At 45.8% G+C, this 21,589-nt stretch overlaps 1 protein-coding gene across 16 annotated transcripts in view; it reads left to right on the top strand.

The window, feature by feature from the left end:
• Positions 1-21,589, top strand: part of TNC (tenascin C) — a 91,743-nt gene that overhangs the window by 38,923 nt on the left and 31,231 nt on the right. For 3 of the 16 annotated variants that reach the window (XM_077913070.1, XM_077913076.1, XM_077913079.1), the window contains exons 7-15: positions 623-892; positions 1,662-1,847; positions 2,098-2,187; positions 3,701-3,964; positions 12,322-12,594; positions 13,160-13,432; positions 14,038-14,310; positions 16,935-17,207; positions 19,498-19,770. In XM_077913070.1, coding sequence (XP_077769196.1) covers positions 623-892; positions 1,662-1,847; positions 2,098-2,187; positions 3,701-3,964; positions 12,322-12,594; positions 13,160-13,432; positions 14,038-14,310; positions 16,935-17,207; positions 19,498-19,770 — 2,175 coding nt within the window. Of the gene's footprint in view, positions 1-622; positions 893-1,661; positions 1,848-2,097; positions 2,188-3,700; positions 3,965-12,321; positions 12,595-13,159; positions 13,433-14,037; positions 14,311-16,934; positions 17,208-19,497; positions 19,771-20,897; positions 21,171-21,589 lie in introns of all 16 variants that reach the window. The other 13 variants (XM_077913074.1, XM_077913080.1, XM_077913082.1 and 10 more) reach the window with 7 other exon arrangements.

Below are 21,589 nucleotides of genomic sequence, written 5' to 3'. Positions count from 1 at the left end.
AGTACAACACGACAACAGGAGGGTGGGTGGGGTGGGAGGAGGGCTGAGATGGAGGCACAAAGATAGCGAGACTTGGGACAGCGGTGACTTTCTGCCTGAATTCTTTCCTCATAAGTAACTTTCCACACCTGGCCAAGGCAGGGGTGGCCTCAATTTTGGGCTCCATAATTCTGATGGAGAAGTTACCAACCATCCAGGGAGTTTTGCCTAATTAAAAAGTCAGAGAGACTAAATCAATGTTTTTTTTGTTTTGTTTTGTTTTTTAAATGAAAAAGGCCCTTAGCATGTTTCTTCAACTCATGAGAACCGTAGTGATAATAATAACAGGGCAAGGTGCATTTATCATGTAACTGCCATGCTCCAGGCTCTGTGCTAGGTGCTTTGCAAGCATTATCTCCTTTAATGTTCAGTAAAACAAACCCTGCAAGGTGGTTGTCATCATCTTTCTCTATAGCTTGTCAAATGGGAAATCAAGACTCAGAAAGACAAAATAAGGTCAGTTGGTCAGTATACACTGAACTCTCCAGAAATGGAACTGGACGGTTGGTTGTAAGTCCCTCTCTGCTCAGCGCCTGACGCTGGCCCCAATCTCTGAAACTACTCTGTCATCTGCCTGTCACAGGCTTGGATGCCCCCAGCCAAATCGAGGTGAAAGATGTCACGGACACCACTGCTCTGATCACTTGGTTCAAGCCCCTGGCTGAGATTGACGGCATTGAACTCTCCTACGGAATCAAAGATGTGCCTGGTGACCGTACCACCATCGATCTCACACATGATGAGAACCAGTACTCCATTGGGAGCCTGAAGCCAGACACCGAGTATGAGGTGTCTCTCATCTCCCGTAGAGGTGATATGTCCAGCAACCCGGCCAAAGAGACCTTCACAACAGGTAACAGGCCTTCCCCTGTCAACAGCCAGGAAATAAAGGATTGTGTCTTCCAGGCTCCTTTGACAGTAGGAAAATAGAAAGGGAGATTTCATTCCTTTAAATGTTTATTTTAAAATATTGTAGGAGTTAGACTTTAAAGGAAAAAAACTATACCCACATAACCTTCTAAAAAAAAAAAAAAACAGCAGACATAGAAGATGCTGGTCTCACAATCTCAGACCAAAAAAAGTGCTGATTAAAATAAAATTCAAATAAATATTTTCATAATGAAGTATAGTTTAATAAAACATAGTGACAAAGACACCCATAACCTCTTAGCCTGTGGCATTCCTTTGAAAGTCCCAGAGTGTCAATCACTAATTCCATAAATATATTTTGGAGCTCAGAAAGCACCATATGAGTTATTAGAAATACAGTGATGGGCACAATAGACCAGTTCTTAACATTCACGGATCTTATTTATTTGTAAGTTTCTATGTAGTTTTTTTAAGCATAAAATCTGAGGAGCTTGTGAATGACTAGAGTATCACATACATCAATAATAGGGAAAGGTAAAAAAAATAAAATGAAATCAAATAAAATAATGGGGAAAGGTGCCAATATGTAGTATTTATTTAGATCTGTGCATCAAGTATTTGTGTGGGTGGGGACGATTTTGTCATTTTGCTCCAATGGCAGGTGCCTTTCATGTCTCAGCTTGAATTGTCAGACTCCCAGTCTCCTGGGCACCTGTGTTTTCAATATCAATGTCCCTTCCTCTTCCAAATAGGCCTGGATGCTCCTAGAAATCTCCGTCGTGTCTCCCAGACAGACAACAGCATCACCCTGGAATGGAGGAATGGCAAAGCAGCTGTTGACAGTTACAGAATTAAGTACGCTCCCATCTCTGGAGGTGACCATGCCGAGGTCGAAGTCCCAAGGAGCCCACAAGCCACCACCAAAACCACACTCACAGGTGAGCTTCACCTCCCAAACCCAGCCGACCCGTCAGGAGGCATGTCCTTGTTTTGTAGCCCTTCACATAGAGAAAATAGTGCAATTCCCAGCTATCCCTCCCACTTGGACTTCAGGGAGACAGTCTGTAGAACATACTAGACAATGAGAAATCATAGCTTCCAGCAACAGGCAGCTCAGAACTATTTTGATGATCCTTTGAAAGTCTTTCCAGTTTGGGGCTGACTATCGACCTGCATGTTCTCTCTTAGGTCTGAGGCCAGGAACTGAATATGGGATCGGAGTGTCTGCTGTGAAGGCAGATAAGGAGAGCGATCCAGCCACCATCAACGCGGCCACAGGTGAGACACCCCTGGATCCCCGTCACCTCTGGGCTGGAGCTGGCAGATGTGCTGGGGCTCAGGAGGCAGAAAATGTACTTTGAAAGGAACAGTACATGCTCAGAGGAGAAAGGGACCCCTAACATCATTTAGCCCAGATGTCTAATTCAAAAGTAACATAAGCACACGGCATCTAAATGATACTGAAGGGGAATGAGATTTTTTTTTAGGAGAAATTGGAACCAGATTTTACAAGAAACCTTTTAAGCTAGTAATCAGTTCAATTTTTTAATAAACCGTGAACAAATCAAAACACATCTGGGAGGTTTTCTCTTAGAAAACACTTGACTTTCATAGTATAACCTTGTCCTACAGATGATAAGTAGCAGGAACATAGTTTCAGACTATGGATAAGAGTCCACAGTCTTTACCCATTTTCATCCTGAAAATGCTCTTTTTCATTTGCTCTTACCCATTACATCCTGAAGCTCCAGCCTCTGGATGAGGGTGGTGAGGAGCTGTATGATTTGAAGCCACTGATTCTTTCTTCAAGGTTTGCTTTGTTGTTGTTTTTCCACCTGGAAATTTTGTTAAAGAAAAGAAAACTCTTCCCTCTACTTCTCCACCAGTCTCCTCCTTACTTCCCCCAGGGACTGTGAAGAAAGAGGTCCAGTGTGCAAAGAGGATGTAGATCATGCCTCATGGGGCTTCCTCATTATGCAGGACCCAATGCTGAACACTTGCGCACCTATTCTTTTTCATCTTTTTATTTTGAAGTAATTGTCAAGTCACATGCTATTGTGAGAAATAATACAGAGAGATCCCCCTAAACCCTTTGCCCAGTTTCCTCCAAAGGTCAACAACTGTGTAACCATAGAACAGTAGCACAACCAGGAAACTGACACTGATACCATCTATCAACTTTATGCATATTTCACTAGTTTTACATGCATTCATTTTTGTATGTGTATGTATTTAGTTCTATGTGGTTCTATCATAAGCAGCCATCAATACAGTTAAGACACAGAATAGTTCTATCACTGGGGTCACTTTTGTCCCCTTTATCATAGCCATGGGCACCTCCCTCCTGCCCCCTCTCCCTAACCCTGGGCAATCCCTAATCTTCTCTTCATCTCTGTCATGTTGTTATTTCAAGAATGCTACATAGAAGGAATCATACATACAGTATGCAGCCTGCAGAGACTGGCTTTTTAACTCCACATAATTCTCTCGAGGTCCATTCAAATTGTTTCTTGTGTCAATAGTCAGTTCCTTCTTTTAGGTGCTTTCAATCGAGTAGTATTCCATGGTATGCATACGCCTCCGTATTCTTTTTAATCTTCCAAAATTCCAACAAGGCACTGTACAACAGCACCCTAGAGAGGGGAAAACAGACTCAGACGGAAAGCCACCTGCAGCCACATAGCCCCTGGATGGCAGAGCTGGAATGCGAGCCCCCAGCTCCCTTTCAGCCCCAGCAGCAGCCCTGCCTTCCAGCCTTAGAGGCGTGTTAATCTCCCTGCTTTCCTCCCAGACCTGGATGCACCCAAGGACCTTCGGGTGTCTGAAACTACAGATACCCAGCTGACCCTACTCTGGAGGAAGCCTTCAGCCAAGTTTGACCATTACCGCCTCAACTACAGCCTGCCCTCAGGCCAGCCAGTGGAGGTGAAGCTCCCCAGAGATACCACCTCCTACGACCTGAGAGGCCTGGAACCTGGGAAGGGATACTCCATCCTCCTGACAGCAGAGAAGGGCAGGCACAAGAGCAAGCCTGCACGGCTAAATGCATCCACAGGTGAGGTCAGCCTCTGAGCTCCCTCCAGACCCTCTGTGGGGTCTAAGGTTCGCACACCCATAAGTCGGGCCATCTTCATAAGGGTAAGTCGGGGGAGGAGAACGAACAACTTTCTCTACTTATGCATCTTCTACGGAGCACTTTGAAGGAGATATTCACTTACCATTTCCTCTCTCAGCTGATTCAGCAGTCTTCTTGCTGGGAAATCACTAGCATTTTTAAGATATTTCTTCCCAAGAGAACTGAAAGCATCAGGGTTTGTGTTTATCTTTGGTGGTGGTGGTTGTTGTTGTTGTTCTTCTTCTTTTAAATTAATTAATTTTGTGCATTTTACAGAGTCTTTTAAATTGTTTCTTATTTTTTGGCCCCCTTCATGAGACTAACAATTAATTTACTTTTCACTTTTTATTTTTTTTCAAGAAAGATGACCAAGATTTTGGTAAGGATGTTTTGATTATTTCCTGCTAAATGTTTTTTTAAGTTGACTTCTTATTTATTTATTTATGTTTAGTAATCTCTACACCCAAATTTGGGGCTCAAACTCATGACCCCAAGATCAAGAGTCGTGTACTCCACTGACTGAGCCAGCCAGGCACCCCTACCACTAAATGTTTTTATTTCAGGTCTTTTGCTTCCCTCTAAGGTTACCTGAGAAGTTGCATATGATCCTTTGAGGCTTGCACAGCACCATCCTCGTTTTCTTTCCTCCTAGTCTTAAAGAAGCAAACTTGATTTTTCCATGACAGCTAAATCCTGATTGCCAGTATTCCTTCTTCCTGATTATCCTATTCCTTGTACCTGCTGCCACAGTTCCTCAGTAGCCAAGTTGAAAAAATAATCAGGAAAAAAAATTTCATTCTTCCTATATGAAAAAATATGTGCACATATAATTGTGGTCCCAAACTATTCAAGAAGTATAGGTGGAAAATGTTAATTCTTCAGGGCTTGGCAAGTAATAGTTTTTCATTTCAATTTAATTAGTCTTTATTGAGGACCCACTGAATACATTTTAGTGTGCTGATATTTGAGGGGGAAGTGGGTCATGTACTCGGCATTGTTATTTTTACTCATGTGTTCCCTGTCAGTGGGGAAGACTGGATAGTCGGAATGTCAGACAGAACAATGTCAAGGAAAGGGGGTGAATGGGAGAATCAGGGGCAGCCAGAGAAAGGGTCATGGCAGAGATGTTAGTCGTACACAATCTCAATAAGCAGGAAAGAGGTCATAATGATGGGCAAATTTGTAAATGCCTTGAAGAGTCTTTGTCATTTATGGGTACCTTCACCTGCAAAAAAACAGAGAACTCAAAAAATGTCACTTAACCAAAATGGAAGTTGATTTCTTCTCCTAAGTTGAATCTGAGACTAGGTGGTTCAGGTCTGGCATAGCAGTTCCAAGTTATCAGGGACTTAGGCTCCTTCTCTTTTTCTGTTCCACCATTCTTAGTGCTTGGTCCATTCCCAAGGTCACTTTCATGTCACAATATGGCTGCTGCAGTACAGCCTTCATGTCTCTGAATGAGGCAGCCAGAAGGAGGAAGAACCAAAACCAAGAAGGAGTACCTCCTAGATGAGTCTTTCTGGAAACCTCACCATTGACTTCTGCTCATATTCATGGACCACTCCAAGCTATAAGCAAGTTTAGGGAAAGTGGTCTAGTTCAGCTTATTCCTGCCCACATAAATTTGTTGTTTATAAGGGAGAGAGAAGGGATATTTGGTAGACAAAGAGTAGCTTCTTTAGAAAGTCTATGGTGAGCTCAAGTGGTCAATTCTATTGACTCTGCACACGTACTGCTTCCAACCCAGCTATGAGATGATCATCAAGGGTGATCTGGAGGGACAGTTGAATCCTAGATAAAGGAGGGGCAAGATAAACTCCAGAAGAAAAAAATCTATGGTAGAGATTTGAATGTTTCAGCTTTATAAACATGAGCTTGTCATAAGATGTCAAGGGACAGCAAATGAACCAGAAAAACAAGAGAGAAGGTATTTCTCTTCTTTTTCTACTTCCTCTCCTGCTCCTCTTCCTTCTCTCTCTCTCTCCCTCTCTCTTTTCACCTTTCCTTGAGTTTGACAAATGCTATATCTGAATGTTTCCTATCTTTACTCAATCATTTTACCCTCTGGCCATAGCTAGGTTATCTCCTGTCTCCAGAGGGGAAGCCCCAGGCCTCAGCGGCTCCGGAAGATGAAAGCATTGAAGGGAACCACAGGCTGGAATTACTTGGTCTCTGACTAAGAGCCCAGTTTTGGCATCCCAAAGACTCAGTGGTTTCATTTCCCTAGTCATGAATCCTTCGTATGGTTTCATAAAAATCATGTTGTCTATTTAAAGACATCCTTCATTTCAGGAAAAAAAAAATGTGCAGAGTCCCTTTTATTGGCTCTTCCTCCACAGTCTCCAGAATATTTTTCCCTGTGGCTTTCTCCATGGAACAGCTTTATTTTATTAAAAGTGAGGTGGATGTTTCTTTCCTTCTCCTAAATTCTATCTTTTCAAGTCTTCAACATTTAGTTGACCAATAACGTTTACAACTGAGCTCTATGGGCTAAATTTTATGGATACTAGATCAATTAGGCCCAGATTGTGCCTCCAGGGGACTTGTGGGTAAACATAGGAACAGACAACAACAGAACACTCTGCTTGCTAGAGTTAGGGGTACAGAGGGTAGAGCAGAAGTGCAGGATGACTTCTGGCATCAGGAAAGGCTTAAAATGGCAGGAAGCTTTTGCACAGACACATAAAGGCAAACAGGACTGTGTTGAGGAATATGGAAATAAGTACAAGTGTAGGCACTTAGCCTTACACATATAGGGAAAAAAAACATATGGAAAGAAAAAAAGAAACAGATAAAGTGGGAGCTCTTGGGCAAGTGTATCATGTGGCTGTGAGTCCTGAAATATCAAAGGGCTATAGGTTCAAACCTCAAAAGAAAGGGGGTCCTGGTTCTGCATCACTAGATTCTTCTTTTTCTTTTATTTTAAAGATTTATTTATTTATTTGAGAGAGAGAGTTCGACCAGGAGAGGCAGAGGGAGAGAGGGAGAGGAAATCTCAAGCAGACTCCACGTTGAACACAGAGCCCAATGCAGGGCTTCATCTCATGACCCTGAGATCATGAGCTGAGCTGAAACCAAGAGTTGGATGCTCAACCAACTGTGCCACCCAGGAAGCCCCATCCCTAGATTCTTAATAACAGAAGTCTGCAAAGTGCTGCTGATTATCCATGGGTTTTATGGAGAAAATGTGGAATTGGCTGTCCCCAAAGCATTTTTTCCCAGGGAATTCCACAGCTCTAGCCACGGAATTGAGCCAAAATGCAAACTTTTTCCTTAATGCAGAACCAAATTAAACATATGCATAAGCCAGCTGCCCATCTCACACCTGAAATAAAATCCAAAGACCCTACCACAGCCTATATGGCCCTGCAGACTCTGGCCCTTCCAATCTCTCTGACCTCACTCCCGACTCTCGTCCTCTTGTTCACTTCACCATGGTCCCCCTGGCCTTCTCGCTGTCCCTGAGTATGCCTAGCCTGCTCCTACCTTAGGACACTTACACATGCTGTTCCTGCTGCATAAATACCACTCCTCTCCCAGTGGTTCATTGGCGTCTGCTTCATTTCATTCAGCTGGAGTGTCCTCTCAGTAGACCTCTCTGGCCACAAGTCTTAAATGGTGTTCCCATCCTGATTTATCCCTTCATGCTACTCCAGAATTCTTCATGACAACTTACCTGGCCTAATGTTATTCAGTATTGGTTTATTTGCCTATGACCTGCCTCCTTCTACTGACCAGAATTGGTTCTATTGTCTCCCTTATTCAGGGCTGCATCCCCAGTGCCTTAGACACAGCCAAGCATGTGCTTCGTGAGCATTTGGGGATTCCCGCTGCACCAGAGGGGCAGTGTTTCCATTGAATCTCCTTGTTTTTTTCCTTCTACCTCTGCATTAACCCAAATTCTCTCTCTTTAGGACAATGGGAAGGGAAGTTACTCTGCTGTCTTTAATTAAGCTTATTCTGGATAGAAAAGGAAGGAAAGAAAGGAGAGGGGAGAAAGGAAAGGGAGGATGAAGGAAGGGAAGAGAACGAGGGAGGGAGAAAGAAAGGAGGGAAGGAGAAAGAGAGACAGACAGAGAGAGGTAGAATGACATTAGTGTTGAGGAAAATCAGTGTGTGCCAGGCATCTCTCCCACCCTGCACCCCTGCACCCCATTTATATTCTGATAACTCAGTAACACTGCTATGAATTTGCTGTGAGCAGTAGAGACACAAAACAGTGAGAATATGTTAAACGAAAGGCCAATAAAGCATCTTTCCATACTTGCATAAGACTCAACAGTGACACCCCAGTAATTCTCATGGGTTTGGGAAGCAGAAAGGTGGAAATTTGCTTATAGTCTGCAAGTAACAGAGAACATTCTGTTCTGATGCCATTTTGATTCATTCATGGAGCAAACTCGAATTTATTCAAATATTTAACCATCCAACAAATATTTATTACTTAACTGCTATGGGTCAGGCAATGCTGGTGTATCTATAGATAGAACAGGAAGGCACACAATGATGCACGTTGCTGGATCTCTGGGTGGCGCAGCGGTTTAGCGCCTGCCTTTGGCCCAGGGCGCAATCCTGGAGGCCCGGGATCGAATCCCACGTCGGGCTCCCGGTGCATGGAGCCTGCTTCTCCCTCTGCCTATGTCTCTGCCTCTCTCTCTCTCTCTCTCTCTCTGTGTGACTATCATAAATAAATAAAAATAAAAATAAATGATGCACGTTGCAATGAGAAAGAGACCAAAACCAGAAATATAAGAATATAACTAGTCTGCTTTAGAGGGAAATGTGGGAAGCTTTGGGAGCAAAAACTTAAGTAACCATTCCAGACCTGAGCAAAGGGAAGGAAGGCTATCAGAGAAGGCTTTTTGGAAGATGTGACACTTGGCTGAGTCCTCAAAGAGGAAAAGGAGAAAGGAATTGCAGAAGGGGGTAATGACATTTCCAGCAGGAGGGACAGCATGTGAGAAGCTCACAGACGTGAGCAACTAACTTCATATTAGTGGAACACAAGCTGCCCCGTCCTGCTGTATGATGGAGCAGCAGCACAGCAAGGTATGGGGTTGGAGACATTATCAGAAGCTATCTAAAAAGGGCAGTGAATATCATGCTAAGGGGCTTGGACTCAATAATTGACAGTTATAAAGAGTCACTGAAAAGTTTTAAAGTAGTCAAGGCTTTTAATTTTAATTCTCTTGACTTTACAAGATAAGATCAAAGCAATTAAATCTACCCTTTGGGATCCTCGGGCTTGAATTTGGCCGTCCACCTGCTGTGGGAGAATCACTCTCTCCCATTAGTGGATGCTGAAAGTGAATTCCTAATCAGCTAGCACTTGGTAACCACCATCTACAAGATGGTGGAAGATTTAAAGTTGGCAACATCTGAAGGCTGAGAGTTGGCACAGCCAGAAATTCCTCCAGGCCAGCTGGTCAACCCACCATGAGCATAGAAATGGGATTTCAAAATTCTGATTTCCCAGGCCCACTGGCATTGTTCAGAGGGTAGATGCCAGTGCACAGCTGTAAAAAAAAGACAACAGCCTTTTCATAAAGAAATGCCAAGAAATGCAATGTGGAACTATACAGCGGAAACGCTGGGCTCCTGGGGCAGTAAGGCCACCAGCGTGTCATTTGCTGTTGAAATGTAGAGTCTGCGTTTATGTGAAACTTCTTGGTCCCCACCTTTTTATTCATATCAATCCCTTTAATTTCATAATTATGATCTCTCTCCCTTTAACTTATCTATCGATTCCCTCCATTGAAGTTACACCTTTTATTTATCTGACTAGCATTTGTTTAGTGAAAGGTTGTGGAGAGCACCCATTACAGAGATAGTCACAGCACTACTCACTAAAGATAAACTAATAGTCTTCCTTGATTTACTTCAAGAAAAAAAAGTGGAAGAACAGTGAAACCTTTTGGTGGAAATATCATCACCATGATTATTCCTATTTACTGAGCAACATGACATTATGTGAAAATCACTCTGTCAACTGCAAGAACAGATGAACCAGGACACAAGGGGTGTCATATAATAGTGTCAGTGGCATATAAAAAAAAATGCCAATCCGAAGAGAAAAGATCATTTTCCCCAGGAAGAGCTATTTCCCACCGCGCATCCCCTCCTGTCCTCTCTCCATCCATCTTTACTGCATCCATCTTTACTTTCATAGACAATCCATAATCACCTCCTCCCTACCCCAGTTAGGTAACTCTCCTTACCTCTCCTACAAGCTGGTCCCTGGCATTGTTGTCACATGGGGGAGGTGGGGAGGATAAAGCTTTATGTCAGGAGTAGAGAGACAACTTAAAAAGCAGCTACTTGAGAAGGAAAGACAGTGGCTTAATTCACTTAAAGGGGAAAATTGTTGATGCCAGCTACATTCCTGACAAGCAGCAGGAGGAGAAAAAGAGAGGAAAGTGGGATGAGTCATAGGGGGCATTTGTGGATGATAGGATTAATCTCCCTAATCTTAAAGTATTGCTTAGACTGTTTTGTTTTTTTTTTTGTTTTCGTTTTTGTTTTTGTTTTTGTTTTTTTGCCTTATATCTCTTCAATGAGGACTGCTGGAATATTTGAAAAAGACACACTCCTGATTTTAGTTGTGCTTAAATCCCAAGGTTAAAGAGGCAACTGTTATATCAGGAGCACTGCTCTTGACCTCACAGGGCCAATGGGTTTAAGGATGGCTGACTCTCCCTTTCGTTCCCCCAAACGAGATATGCTGGGTCCTCTCTTTCTCTTCCAGATCATGTTTGTGTGGTTAAGAACTGCTATAGGGCTTTGGGTAAGCTTTTGTCCATGGATTTGGGTTATATGAGGAGCCCACCGAATGTAGTTCAAGATCACGTATGGCAAATACTTCCTGTAAAGGGCCAAAGATTAAGTATTTTAGACTTTTCAAGCCAGAAGGTTTCTGTCACAACTGTTCTGGGGTGCTTTTAGAGCAAAAAGCAGCCATCAACAATACATGAGTGAACAAGCATGGCTGTGTTCCAATAAAACTTTATCTATGACACCAACATTTGAATTTCATTGGTATTTTCATATGTCATGAAATCTTCTTCTTTTTGCCACAGTTTTGTATTAAAAAATAGAAAAACTATGGTTAGCAATTTATTACCAAAGTAGGCAGCAGGCCAGATTTGACCATCAGATCATAGTTTGCAGACCCCCTGTTGCAGATCAAACAAGATTTGAAGGCGTGCAAGCTTTGTCAATATGAAACATGAAAAAGAACTTTCCCCAGAACTTGGAAAAGTCTGAATTAGATTCTTGAAAAGAAACATTTTTCCTTCGGAAAGGATAGCTTCAATTTTCAGGTTAGGAGCCAGCTTTAATGGACCCATAGGGCTCTTTTGAAACTAGCGGCCGATGGGAGGCATAAATAGAGAAACAATTTGTTCTTTTAAATGAGCTGGAGGGAGTTCTTGCTCTGTTGTTTACAGGATCCATTTCCAGAGAAAATCATCTCTTCCTAGGTCATGACACAAAGCCCGCTTACACTCAGCCCCTGGCAAGTGATCACCTGGAAGGCATAGTCAGACAGGTGTGCTGTTGCTGTACATGGTATGTTCAGGAGATGAATGACGATGGCACCTCCGGTGTTAATTGAGCTTAATAAGCTCTGTCCGTCCCAGGCCTCAGACCTGCTTTCCAGCGAGGGACTGTTTTGCCAAGGCTCCTCGCCTTCCTCAGTACGCCCTTACTTAGGCTGTGCTGATTGATCTCTGATCTTCCTCAAGTGGTTTGTATAAACTGACCTGAGCCCTAGAGAGTGACAGAAATCCCAGCTCTTAGAGACTATAAAGCAGCCCTTGCAGACGAGCCTGAGGGAGCATGAAAAGGAAGGGAATCTAAGAGGAGCCAATTTTCTCAAAATACAGAAGGCTGAGCAGCTCAAACCAAGAATCCTGAGAAGAGCCAAAGGCTGTTCCTTATGATCTCATCCTTAGGATGAGAGACACTTTCCAAAATGGAAACCAAAGCCTAGGCCACTACTAACATGGATGTGTAGAGTTTTCTAGGTCCACAGGATACTGGTCAGTAGAAAAATACCATTTCCATAAGACACACCCAAACAGGCCACAAGGCAAAATAACCATTATATTGATTTTTCTGTTGATGTTTTGATGGCGACAACACCTGCAGGGGAGGCAGTGACAGAAACATGGTGCTCGACCTGCCCCGGCCCCCACCGCAGGCCTTTCAGCATTGGCAGTGGGTTTGCCATTTTGGGGTTCCCAGCAGGAAAAGGATTTGAGGCATGGTTTAACTGACCCGTCTCTGTCATTATCCAGACCATGCCCCTGAACTGGAAAACCTCACCGTGACCGAGGCTGGCTGGGATGGCCTCAGACTCAACTGGACCGCAGCTGACCAGGCCTATGAGCACTTTGTCATTCAGGTGCAGGAGGCCGACACGATGGAGGCACCTCAGAACCTCACGGTGCCAGGCAGCCTGCGGGCCGTGGAGGTCCCGGGCCTCAAGGCCGCCACCCCTTACAGAGTCACCATCTACGGGGTGATCCGGGGCTATAGAACACCGGTGCTCTCTGCCGAGGCCTCCACAGGTACCTCTCACCCTTCTGTCTCTAGCTTCTGTTTTTCCTAACAGGAAACTACCCACGGATCATCAGACACAGCTCACTTTTGACTGGACTTGCTCTGCCCCAAGTTATAGCATGCTGTGGTGTCTAATAAAGGGGAGCTACCAAGCTCTACGACTCCAGGGGCACCTTTGACACTGCACCCCATGTGAACCATACCCTTCGGGGTTGTGCAGAGTCCTGCCTGGGGACTATACACGCAGCCCCAGGGGTGGGCATCTTTACCTTCATAGCCAGACTCCCTACTGGTAAGGGATGTGAAGGCATTATATTTAAAAGGGAGAAAAAAAATCCCATAATTAATCTCCCTGCCCACTGAAGGTTGGGGCAATCCTTTAATAAGATAACAAATATTTTTCTAGACGTCATGCTCTTTGCTCTATTTCTCAAATTCAGGAAGCTGCATGATACCTGTCTCTCTAATGAAAGTCTTGTATTTCTAAGTAATGTAAAGCTATTCTTGTCGTAAAGGTCCCCTGGATCCTGCTGTGTGGTTTGATCATTAAACTAGTTATTTGTCCTTCTCCAGGGGAAACTCCCAATTTGGGAGAGGTCATGGTGTCCGAGGTGGGCTGGAACGCCCTCAAACTCAACTGGACTGCTCCGGAAGGGGCCTATGAACAGTTTTTCATTCAGGTGCAGGAGACTGACTCGGTAGAGGCAGCCCAGAACCTCACGGTCCCTGGAGGACTGAGGTCCGTGGACCTGCCTGGGCTCAAAGCAGCCACTCATTATAGCGTCACCATCCGTGGGCTCACGCGGGACTTCAGCACGACTCCTCTCTCTGTTGAAGTCTTGACAGGTACTCTAGACTAATTCATTAATTCTCTTCCTCCCCATTTCTCTGCTCAGGAGGGATCAGAGCTCTTTCTGCTGCAAGCTGGGCTTAGGCCCCGCCACATTGGGGAACACCAGTGAATCATCCCCACTTCCATCCAAATGTCATATCCCTTATTTGGCCAAGTCCTAGTCTAGCATGGTAGCCAATTCCATGGAAAATTCCACCTACTCTTCCCTTACAAAAGTGAGAGTTGACTTTTCTTTCAAAGCAAGATTCAGTCATAATAGCTAAGGAATTGGAAAGCACAATTTGCAAGTGGAAAAAAAAAATTGGTCTGAGCTCATTTTAAGAACACACTAAAAGATTCCCTAAAGCCCCATTTATATGTTAAGAATGGAAGTTATGAACAATTCCTAGAACTATCTTTCATTCCCGGAGACAGAAGAGAAAAACCCTGGCTTTAGTGCCAGCAATTAGAGTGTGCTCAGCACCTGCTGTAAATCATGCATCTGTAATCAACACTAACCAGACAACTCATCCCAACCTCAGCCAAGGCGTCATCTTACCTGAATCCCAGCATGCAATTACCTTTTTTAGTAACTCAGCAACTCTGTGTCCTCATGCAGAGGAGGTTCCAGATCTGGGAAACCTCACAGTGCCCGAGGTTCGCTGGGATGGCCTCACTCTGGACTGGACCGCCCCCGATGGGTTCTATGAGCAGTTTGTCATTGAGATCCAGGAGGCTGACCAGGCCAAGGAAGCTCACAGTCTTACGGTTCCTGGCAACCTGCGCTCTGTGGAATTCCCAGGCCTCAGGCCTGGGACCCCTTACACCATCACTCTGCACGGCGAGGTGGGGGGCCACAGCACTCGACCCCTTGTGGTGGAGGCCATCACAGGTATAGGACCCTCCTCCCACACCAGAGACATGACTGAGCTAACCTTTCTTTGGAATAGAGAACATTCCCCGTGCATCAGAATTTTATCTCGATGTTCCTAATGAACAGCATGAACACAGGTTCTAACTCAGGGAGGTCTGGGTTGGAATTCCACGTTGCTCGCTGGATGTTCCTGGGTCTATCATTTGACATTGCTGAGCCTTCTCTTCTCACCTTCAAATCAGAGATAATGGCCTACCTCAGAACATCGTCCTGAGTAGTGAATGAAACAATAGCCGGAAGTGCTTAGCAAAGGTCCCATCCTACGGTAAATACTGAACAGCAAAGAGCTAAGTCTATCAGAGAGCCAACGTATCATAATGAAAATAGCAGACACAGTAGCGCTGTGGCACAAGAATGAGGTCGGAACTTTCTAGAGAAATCTTATCATTAGTGGCCTCAGAGTCATTGACTGCCATCCAACTTGCAGTCATATCTCCATGGGATAAACTTTGAAACCATCTAGCCATCTTTGGCTGAAACTGTTCGAGTCTCTCTCTCTCTCCCCTTAACAGACACTCACGGCAGATTTCCAAGAAAGAACAGCCACACTTGACTTCAATGTTTTTCATTCAGTTTGGGGAGGAAAAACAATTTATCTCAATTTGTCCCCTGGAAATATGCTGTTCCATCTGTTATAGGAAACTCTGTGCTGTTCATGAAGTTTTTAGAAACAGCCTTAAAAGGGGCAAATGGGCCAGATTTCTGGTAATAGAGTTTTATGCTGGACCCTCCATCCGTGCCTTTCTCCATACATCCTGTGGTTTGATAATAGCACCCAAATAACCTAATTCAAATAAGTTGTTCTTCTTGTTCACATATACCATATAAATTTGGTCCTTGCTAGAAGCTACACACAATTCCATAAAAATAAGAAAGGTGATATCGCAATCCACCTAAGCTGGCCAGGTTATATTGTCCTGTGCTGCTTATAAGGCCTTCAAACCAAATGAGCAAAATGGACTTTTGAGGCACGAGCGACTTGGATACAGGGTGCTAACGGTCTCTACCTGTAGTGTGTAAACTTTTGTTTTTAGCAATAGAACTCCTTTTGTACATGGAAATCTTTCAAGGAACCCTACTACGTGAACCCCAGATAAGTGGCAGCTCTCCTCGGTGAGGTAGGGAGGCAGAGGGGACTTCCTGCATTGATGCTTTCCTGCAAAAGCACCATGGCGATGTGGTACGGCCCCTGAATACGGCCCCTGAATATGGGGCCCTGAATACGGCCCCTCCACTAGGCTGAGTTTGCTCAGACTCTCACAGTGCTCCGAATCCTGAAATACCTGAGAATAAGTACCTCCGGTGCACCTTTTTTTTTTTTTTTTTTTTTTGGCTGAAATCCCTACAGGTATTTTCTTTTCTAACTTTGAATCCATGGCCACTGCAGCCTTTAAAAAAGAGTCTGAGAGATTGCACTTAATCCTGAGAGGTGTGACGCTAAACAGTGGGCTTTGCCACATTCCGAATCCAGACTTTCTAAATCAGCAATAAGAACTACATTAAATTTCCTTCCTACGCGGTAGAGAGATAAATAGTGGGCCCTGTTCTGCACCATTTACCGAGCAAAACATAATCACTTTTAATTAAAAGTAGGCCCCTCATTTTGCACAAATGGCTTTGCTTCATGATACAGCCGTTCTTCGTTCAGGCACAAAGTACTCACAGAAGGTAGGAGGGAACGAACCGAGCCAAGAATCCAGTACAGAACATTTGATCCCTGAAAGCCGAGCAAAGTCCAGAGATAAAACATCACATTTGCCCCGACTGAGACCGCACACACTTTATAAAGCCAGTCTGATAGCAGGTGGCCAGCAGTCAGACCATGTCTCCCACGTGGAGCCGTGAAATGAGGCAGGTCATTGTCTCCAATATGGCTGAGACGTGCCAGGGAGACGCATCTAAATAATGATATATCTGTTGGGCTGCCACTTACTAAGCACTCCGTGTGGGTCAGGTACGACACTCAGGGCTTTATAAACGGGATTTAGCCATCACATGGTCCAGTAATAGGGCACTATCAGCTCTCTTTGTAGGTGAGGGGAGAGAGACTCAGGGATGAGCTGGGTGACAGGCCCAAGGCTACCCAGCTAATGTCTCATTGTTGGAATTCCAACCGCAGCCCAGCTGCCTGCAAAGCCTGCACTTTAAGCATCCTTACCCCCTTTTCCCTGACCTACAATCCCCCCTTTCCCTGGCCTACAATCCCCCCTTTCCCTGGCCCACAATCCCACCTTTCCAACTGCCCTTTAGCTTCTGGCCACGCATGCCCAGACACCTCTTGTGGGTTGTGCAGTGGTTCTGATGGCATTGCCTTCTAAAGGATGAACCCCAAGGATCTTCCCCCTTCCTGGCCTTTTTCAACTCCTGAAGAAAGCTGTGGCTAGGTTATGGCAGTCCAAGTTGTAAAGAAATGCCCAGAGACTGCAAATGACCACACATACCCAGGAAAATGCTCATGCCTGCCTCTCTCTCTCTCTCTCTCTCTCTCTCTCTCTGTCTTCCCTAGAGCTGGGCTAGGGGACGTTTGGTTTCCTCCTTTTCTGGTTTGCAGAACTGACAAATACCTCTCTGTCCTTCTTCAGAGGAGCTCCCCCAGCTAGGAGACTTAGCCGTGACCAAGGCTGGCTGGGACGGCCTCAGACTCAACTGGACCGCAGCTGACCCGGCCTATGAGCACTTTGTCATTCAGGTGCAGGAGGCCAACCTGGTGGAGGCACCTCAGAACCTCACGGTGCCGGGCAGCCTGAGGGCCGTGGAGGTCCCGGGCCTCAAGGCCGCCACCCCTTACAGAGTCACCATCTACGGGGTGATCCGGGGCTATAGAACACCGGTGCTCTCTGCCGAGGCCTCCACAGGTACCTTCCTCCCCACTGTCCACGCCCTCCCCGGGTCCCCCTGCTTCCTCTCCAAGAGACTGGACAGAAAATCAGCTTCCCTCCGCGTCTGGGCCCTTCCCTCCTGCCTCCTAGTGGCTGGCTGTGCATGCTCGGGGACGTCCTTGTGAGCTGTGCTGTGGTCTACAAGCCTCTGCCATTTCGAGAATGAATGATAGAGACGTTGCCTTCTCTGACTTCCAGCCTCCAGCCTCTCCCAGACTTTGATGCCTCGTCCTCCCACTCCCTCTCTTTTTGAATGTTGGCTTTCCGTTTCAGGAGACAGCCTGGTGGTTTTCATTCTCTTCTCCAGTGCTGCACCATAGCTAAAAGCCACCCCTGGCCACGTGTGAGTTCGGGTAGAGCACCGATGATTTACTGTAGAGTCTTTCTGCTAGTTGGAAACGGGTGTTTTACCATCCCAAATCCCTCAAGGGTATGGGCGCCGTGGTTCTTGCATTTAAAAGAAATGTTTTAATTTAAATGTTTCTTTAGAATGCACTGAGTATAATAAGAGAACTGAATTACCCTCCTCTGGGCAATTCTCTCAGATACTGAGTCATTGTTAGAGAACACCAAATTAGCAAATAGCTAGACCAAAAAGGGGGGAAAAAATCACACAATTATGACTGGAGACGGTACCAAAGAAAAAGCCATTCATTAGGAGACGTCCACACAGCAGCATTTGAAACAAGGAATGTCCCAGGCTATGAATGTCAAAGCTCTGATGCCCTTTTTGCTCTTTTAATCAAGAGCTGCTCCCTGGAGTGTTGGCCTTGCGCGGCGCCCTCCCAGCGCTGGCCCAGGAGGGTGCGGCGAACTGCACTCACCCAGTGGCAGGGCCTTCCGTGCTCCCCAAGAGCCTGCTCCAGTGAGCAGCGTCCCCCAGCACCGTGTTTCATTGTTCGCCTTCCCATGTGCCCCCACTGGCCTGAAGCTCAGCAGAGGTTGTCCTGTTTGGGTCTGCATACGCCTGCCCCATTTTTAGATAATTATTACAACGAAACTGCCATGCAAACCGATACAACCTCCTGGATTCTAGCAAAAGCAGAGCTCTGCACTTTAGCCTCAATCATTTCAATAATCCTCGCTGAGACAAGCACTATACAGACAGCCACTGTGTGGATGATGACCTTGAAATGCCCAGAAATTGCAGCTGAGGCTGCCCAGGGTGGACCCAGGGCTCTTGGATCTGACATCCATAAGTCATCTCTTCCCAGAAGGCAAGAGAAATCACCTGCCATTTCTGATCCTTCCTGCAGATCCTGCGGTTTGGGTGCCCTTTTATGTGTGTGTCCAGTTTTGTTCTGTTTCTTTTTAATGAGAGCAGCATGCTTGTTTGTGAGGAATTGGAATGAGGGGAGGAAGCCGTAATCCCCTCTGATGTATGTCTCACCACGTCTGTTGGGATGGGACGCCTTCTCCTTCCCTGCTAGAGAAGCAGTACTAGCTCCTCGCACCCGGCTTCCGCCCGCCCTCTGCCTGTTTGATTCCTGTTGCGTGGAAAAGCACTGGTAGGACTGTCTCCTGGACGAAATGCTACTTCTTGGCCGAGGAGGAGGCCCTGAATGCCTGGCCTCGGCTCGGCTCCCCTGGCTGGCAACGCGGTAGCAGTAGCTTTCTTGGCCCGCGCAGAGGCAGTTAGGAGAGGACGGGCTATTCTAGCAGAGTATGAAAACAGCTGGCTGCTGTCAGGAGGACGGAGACAATCCCAAGAACCATACTGACAAGTTGCCAGTTCCCTTTAAGTCACGAAATCAGAAGCCTCAAGGTACCACCTTGGGGGGGAGTAATGGCATCAGAATCACTCAGTGTTCATTTAAATAGATGGGAGCTCCCCCAAAGCGAAGGATGCCCCTAGGAGGGAGCTGAGTAACTGGTCTCCCAAGGGCAGAGACTGGAAGCTTCCAGCACTCCTTTACCTCTTGACGGACGGCCAGCAGCCCTGCTGTGGGGGGAGCATGAGCGCAGGCCCAAGGTCCCTGCTGGCCTCCGCTATGTGGCTTCTCACATGCAGGATCTCAGCGGCAGCTCCAGAGCAGGGCAATCCAGCTGCCCCCACCTGCCTCTGTCTTCTCCTGTTGACCAGTCCCCTTTCTCTCTCCCCTCGGCACCGACAGCTAACACCCGCTGCATTTCCCCATAACCCTGAACTAGCAGATCCTTTTACCCAGCCGCCGTTCTATTAACAGCCTCCGTCCTAAAACATGAGCCAAATGATTAACCCTCGATTCATTTTTGTCTTCTCTCCTCCCCGCCCCCCCCCTTTCAGCCACAGGACCTGAAGTGGGAAACTTAACTGTTTCTGACATAACTCCTGAGAGCTTCAATCTCTCCTGGACAGCCACTGATGGGGCCTTCGAGACCTTTACCATTGAAATTGTTGATTCCAATAGGTTTTTGGAGACGATGGAATACAATATCTCTGGCACTGAACGAACTGCCCACATCTCAGGGCTACACCCTAATAATCATTTTGTTATCTACCTCTCGGGGCTCGCTCCCAGCATCCGGACCAAAATCATCAGTGCCACGGCCACCACAGGTACATCTGCTTCCTCCCATGTCTGATACCCTCTCTCTAGGTCTGCAGAGTCTTCTTTGCAAGGTGAAGCTGCTCCTTCTAGCCCACTGGAGCACAAGCCGTAGCGCACGTAACTCCTCCAGGACGCTAGGCTGGAGCACCACTTAACATAACTCTTTTCCAACAGCAGCCCAAATGGTGGATTTCCACGAAGCCCCTTGTCTGCTCTACCACTGACCTAGCACATGCGCAGCACTAAACGTAGTCTGGTTCCGATTGCCATATGGAATCTGGAGAAAAGAATTTTGCCCTTCTGTACCTAAAAAGCCAGAGTTGCCCTTGATTTGGAAAGGTGTCTCCATCAAAGAGGTCTTAAAAATTATATTTTGTGTTATCCTAGTGTCTTCGGCCTCCCGCTACCCAAGTATCCCAAAGATTTAATGAGATTGTGTTGGTGCTCTTATTTTTTTTTTCAACTGGGAAATTTTTTTTTTTTTTAAGAGCAGATTTCTAATCAGATGGGTGCACAAGTAATCTGTGCCATCCAGAAAGACCCAGCGCCACTGCGACCTCTAGGAGCAAAGATCTGAGCATGCTGTCTTGCCCCCAAGAGGAGCGAATGGTGGATTTCAAAAACAGAAGTAGTCAAAAGCTGCTCTTCCTGAAATTTTTAGTATGTGTGGCACACATGCTGCCCGAGACGCTCCCTGGCTTGCAGCAAAAGAGAGCTCTCTATCTGAATTCAGAAAGGAGAAGGTTATCCATTCAAAGTAGCATCCTTAGCATGTTTTGGACAGTGAATCCAAGAAAAGGGTTGACATCATAGCTTCATCTATCACTTAAGTCACCCATGGCCCAGGGAGGGTCTGTCCCCATTGGATGTGAGATTACAGAGGGCCAGCGGGGTGGTCGAGCTGTCGTCCTCCCCAGATTCAAGTCCACCCAAACCAAAGGGAGAAAAAAAACCACCCAACCCCAATCCATTTGTTTCTCATGGCTTGAACTGGGTTTCCACCAAGGACCAGTGCCTTTTCCAAAGGATGAAGTCTGAAACTTTATGGATTTAGTCTTACATGTTTTGGTTTTTTGACTCTGTGACCGTATTTTGAACTGACACGCTTTCATATTTTTTTTTCTGCTTGCTTTAGTAGCCGAACCTCTCCTTAGCCACCTCACTGTCTCGAATGTGACCTGGGCCAGTGTGTCCCTCTCGTGGAAAGCCCAGGAGGCTACCTTTGATAGCTTTCTTATAGAAGTTAGGAATTCCGTCCACCGCCAGGAGACGGTGGTGCGTTCTGTGCCTGCAGCGGCTCGCAGCTCTGTCATCACCAACCTCAAAGCTTCTTCTAATTACACTGCCCACCTTCATGGGCTGATTGGCGGGCACCCTGCTCAGACTCTGACGGTCCAGGCAACCACAGGTATTTCCCATGATGGCTTCTTCTGGAAGTCTCCGTTGAACTTCTTCTGAGGAGCATTTAAAGAAAACAAAAAACAAAAAACACTTGCTACTCGTTTTCCATCCTCCTTTCCTTCCATATCTTTCTCCAATTTGATAGGGCCACCCAAATCAGAGCTTTAAAACTAAAAAAAAAAAAAAAAAACCCTCACCCCAAATTAAGGAACTTCAATGTCAACCTCTTTTTTTCCTAAATAGCCACTCACATCTGGAGCTGCTCTGTTTGTTTGTATAGAGTTAACCTGACTTGCTTTGGTTGAATTTCTAAACCCTCCTTCCATCTGATCTTGAATAATCGTTTCCAGTTCCACCCATTATCATCTGCTTGTGGTCTAATCAAAGTTCGCCTGTGTCATGTTCAAAGAGGTGCGTGCATGCCAG

This window comes from Canis aureus, chromosome 10, assembly GCF_053574225.1.
Source record: "Canis aureus isolate CA01 chromosome 10, VMU_Caureus_v.1.0, whole genome shotgun sequence".
NCBI classification, from domain to species: Eukaryota; Metazoa; Chordata; class Mammalia; order Carnivora; family Canidae; genus Canis; species Canis aureus.
The sequence above is the reverse complement of the archived record's forward strand: the minus strand, read 5'-3'. Positions and strand labels throughout refer to the sequence as shown.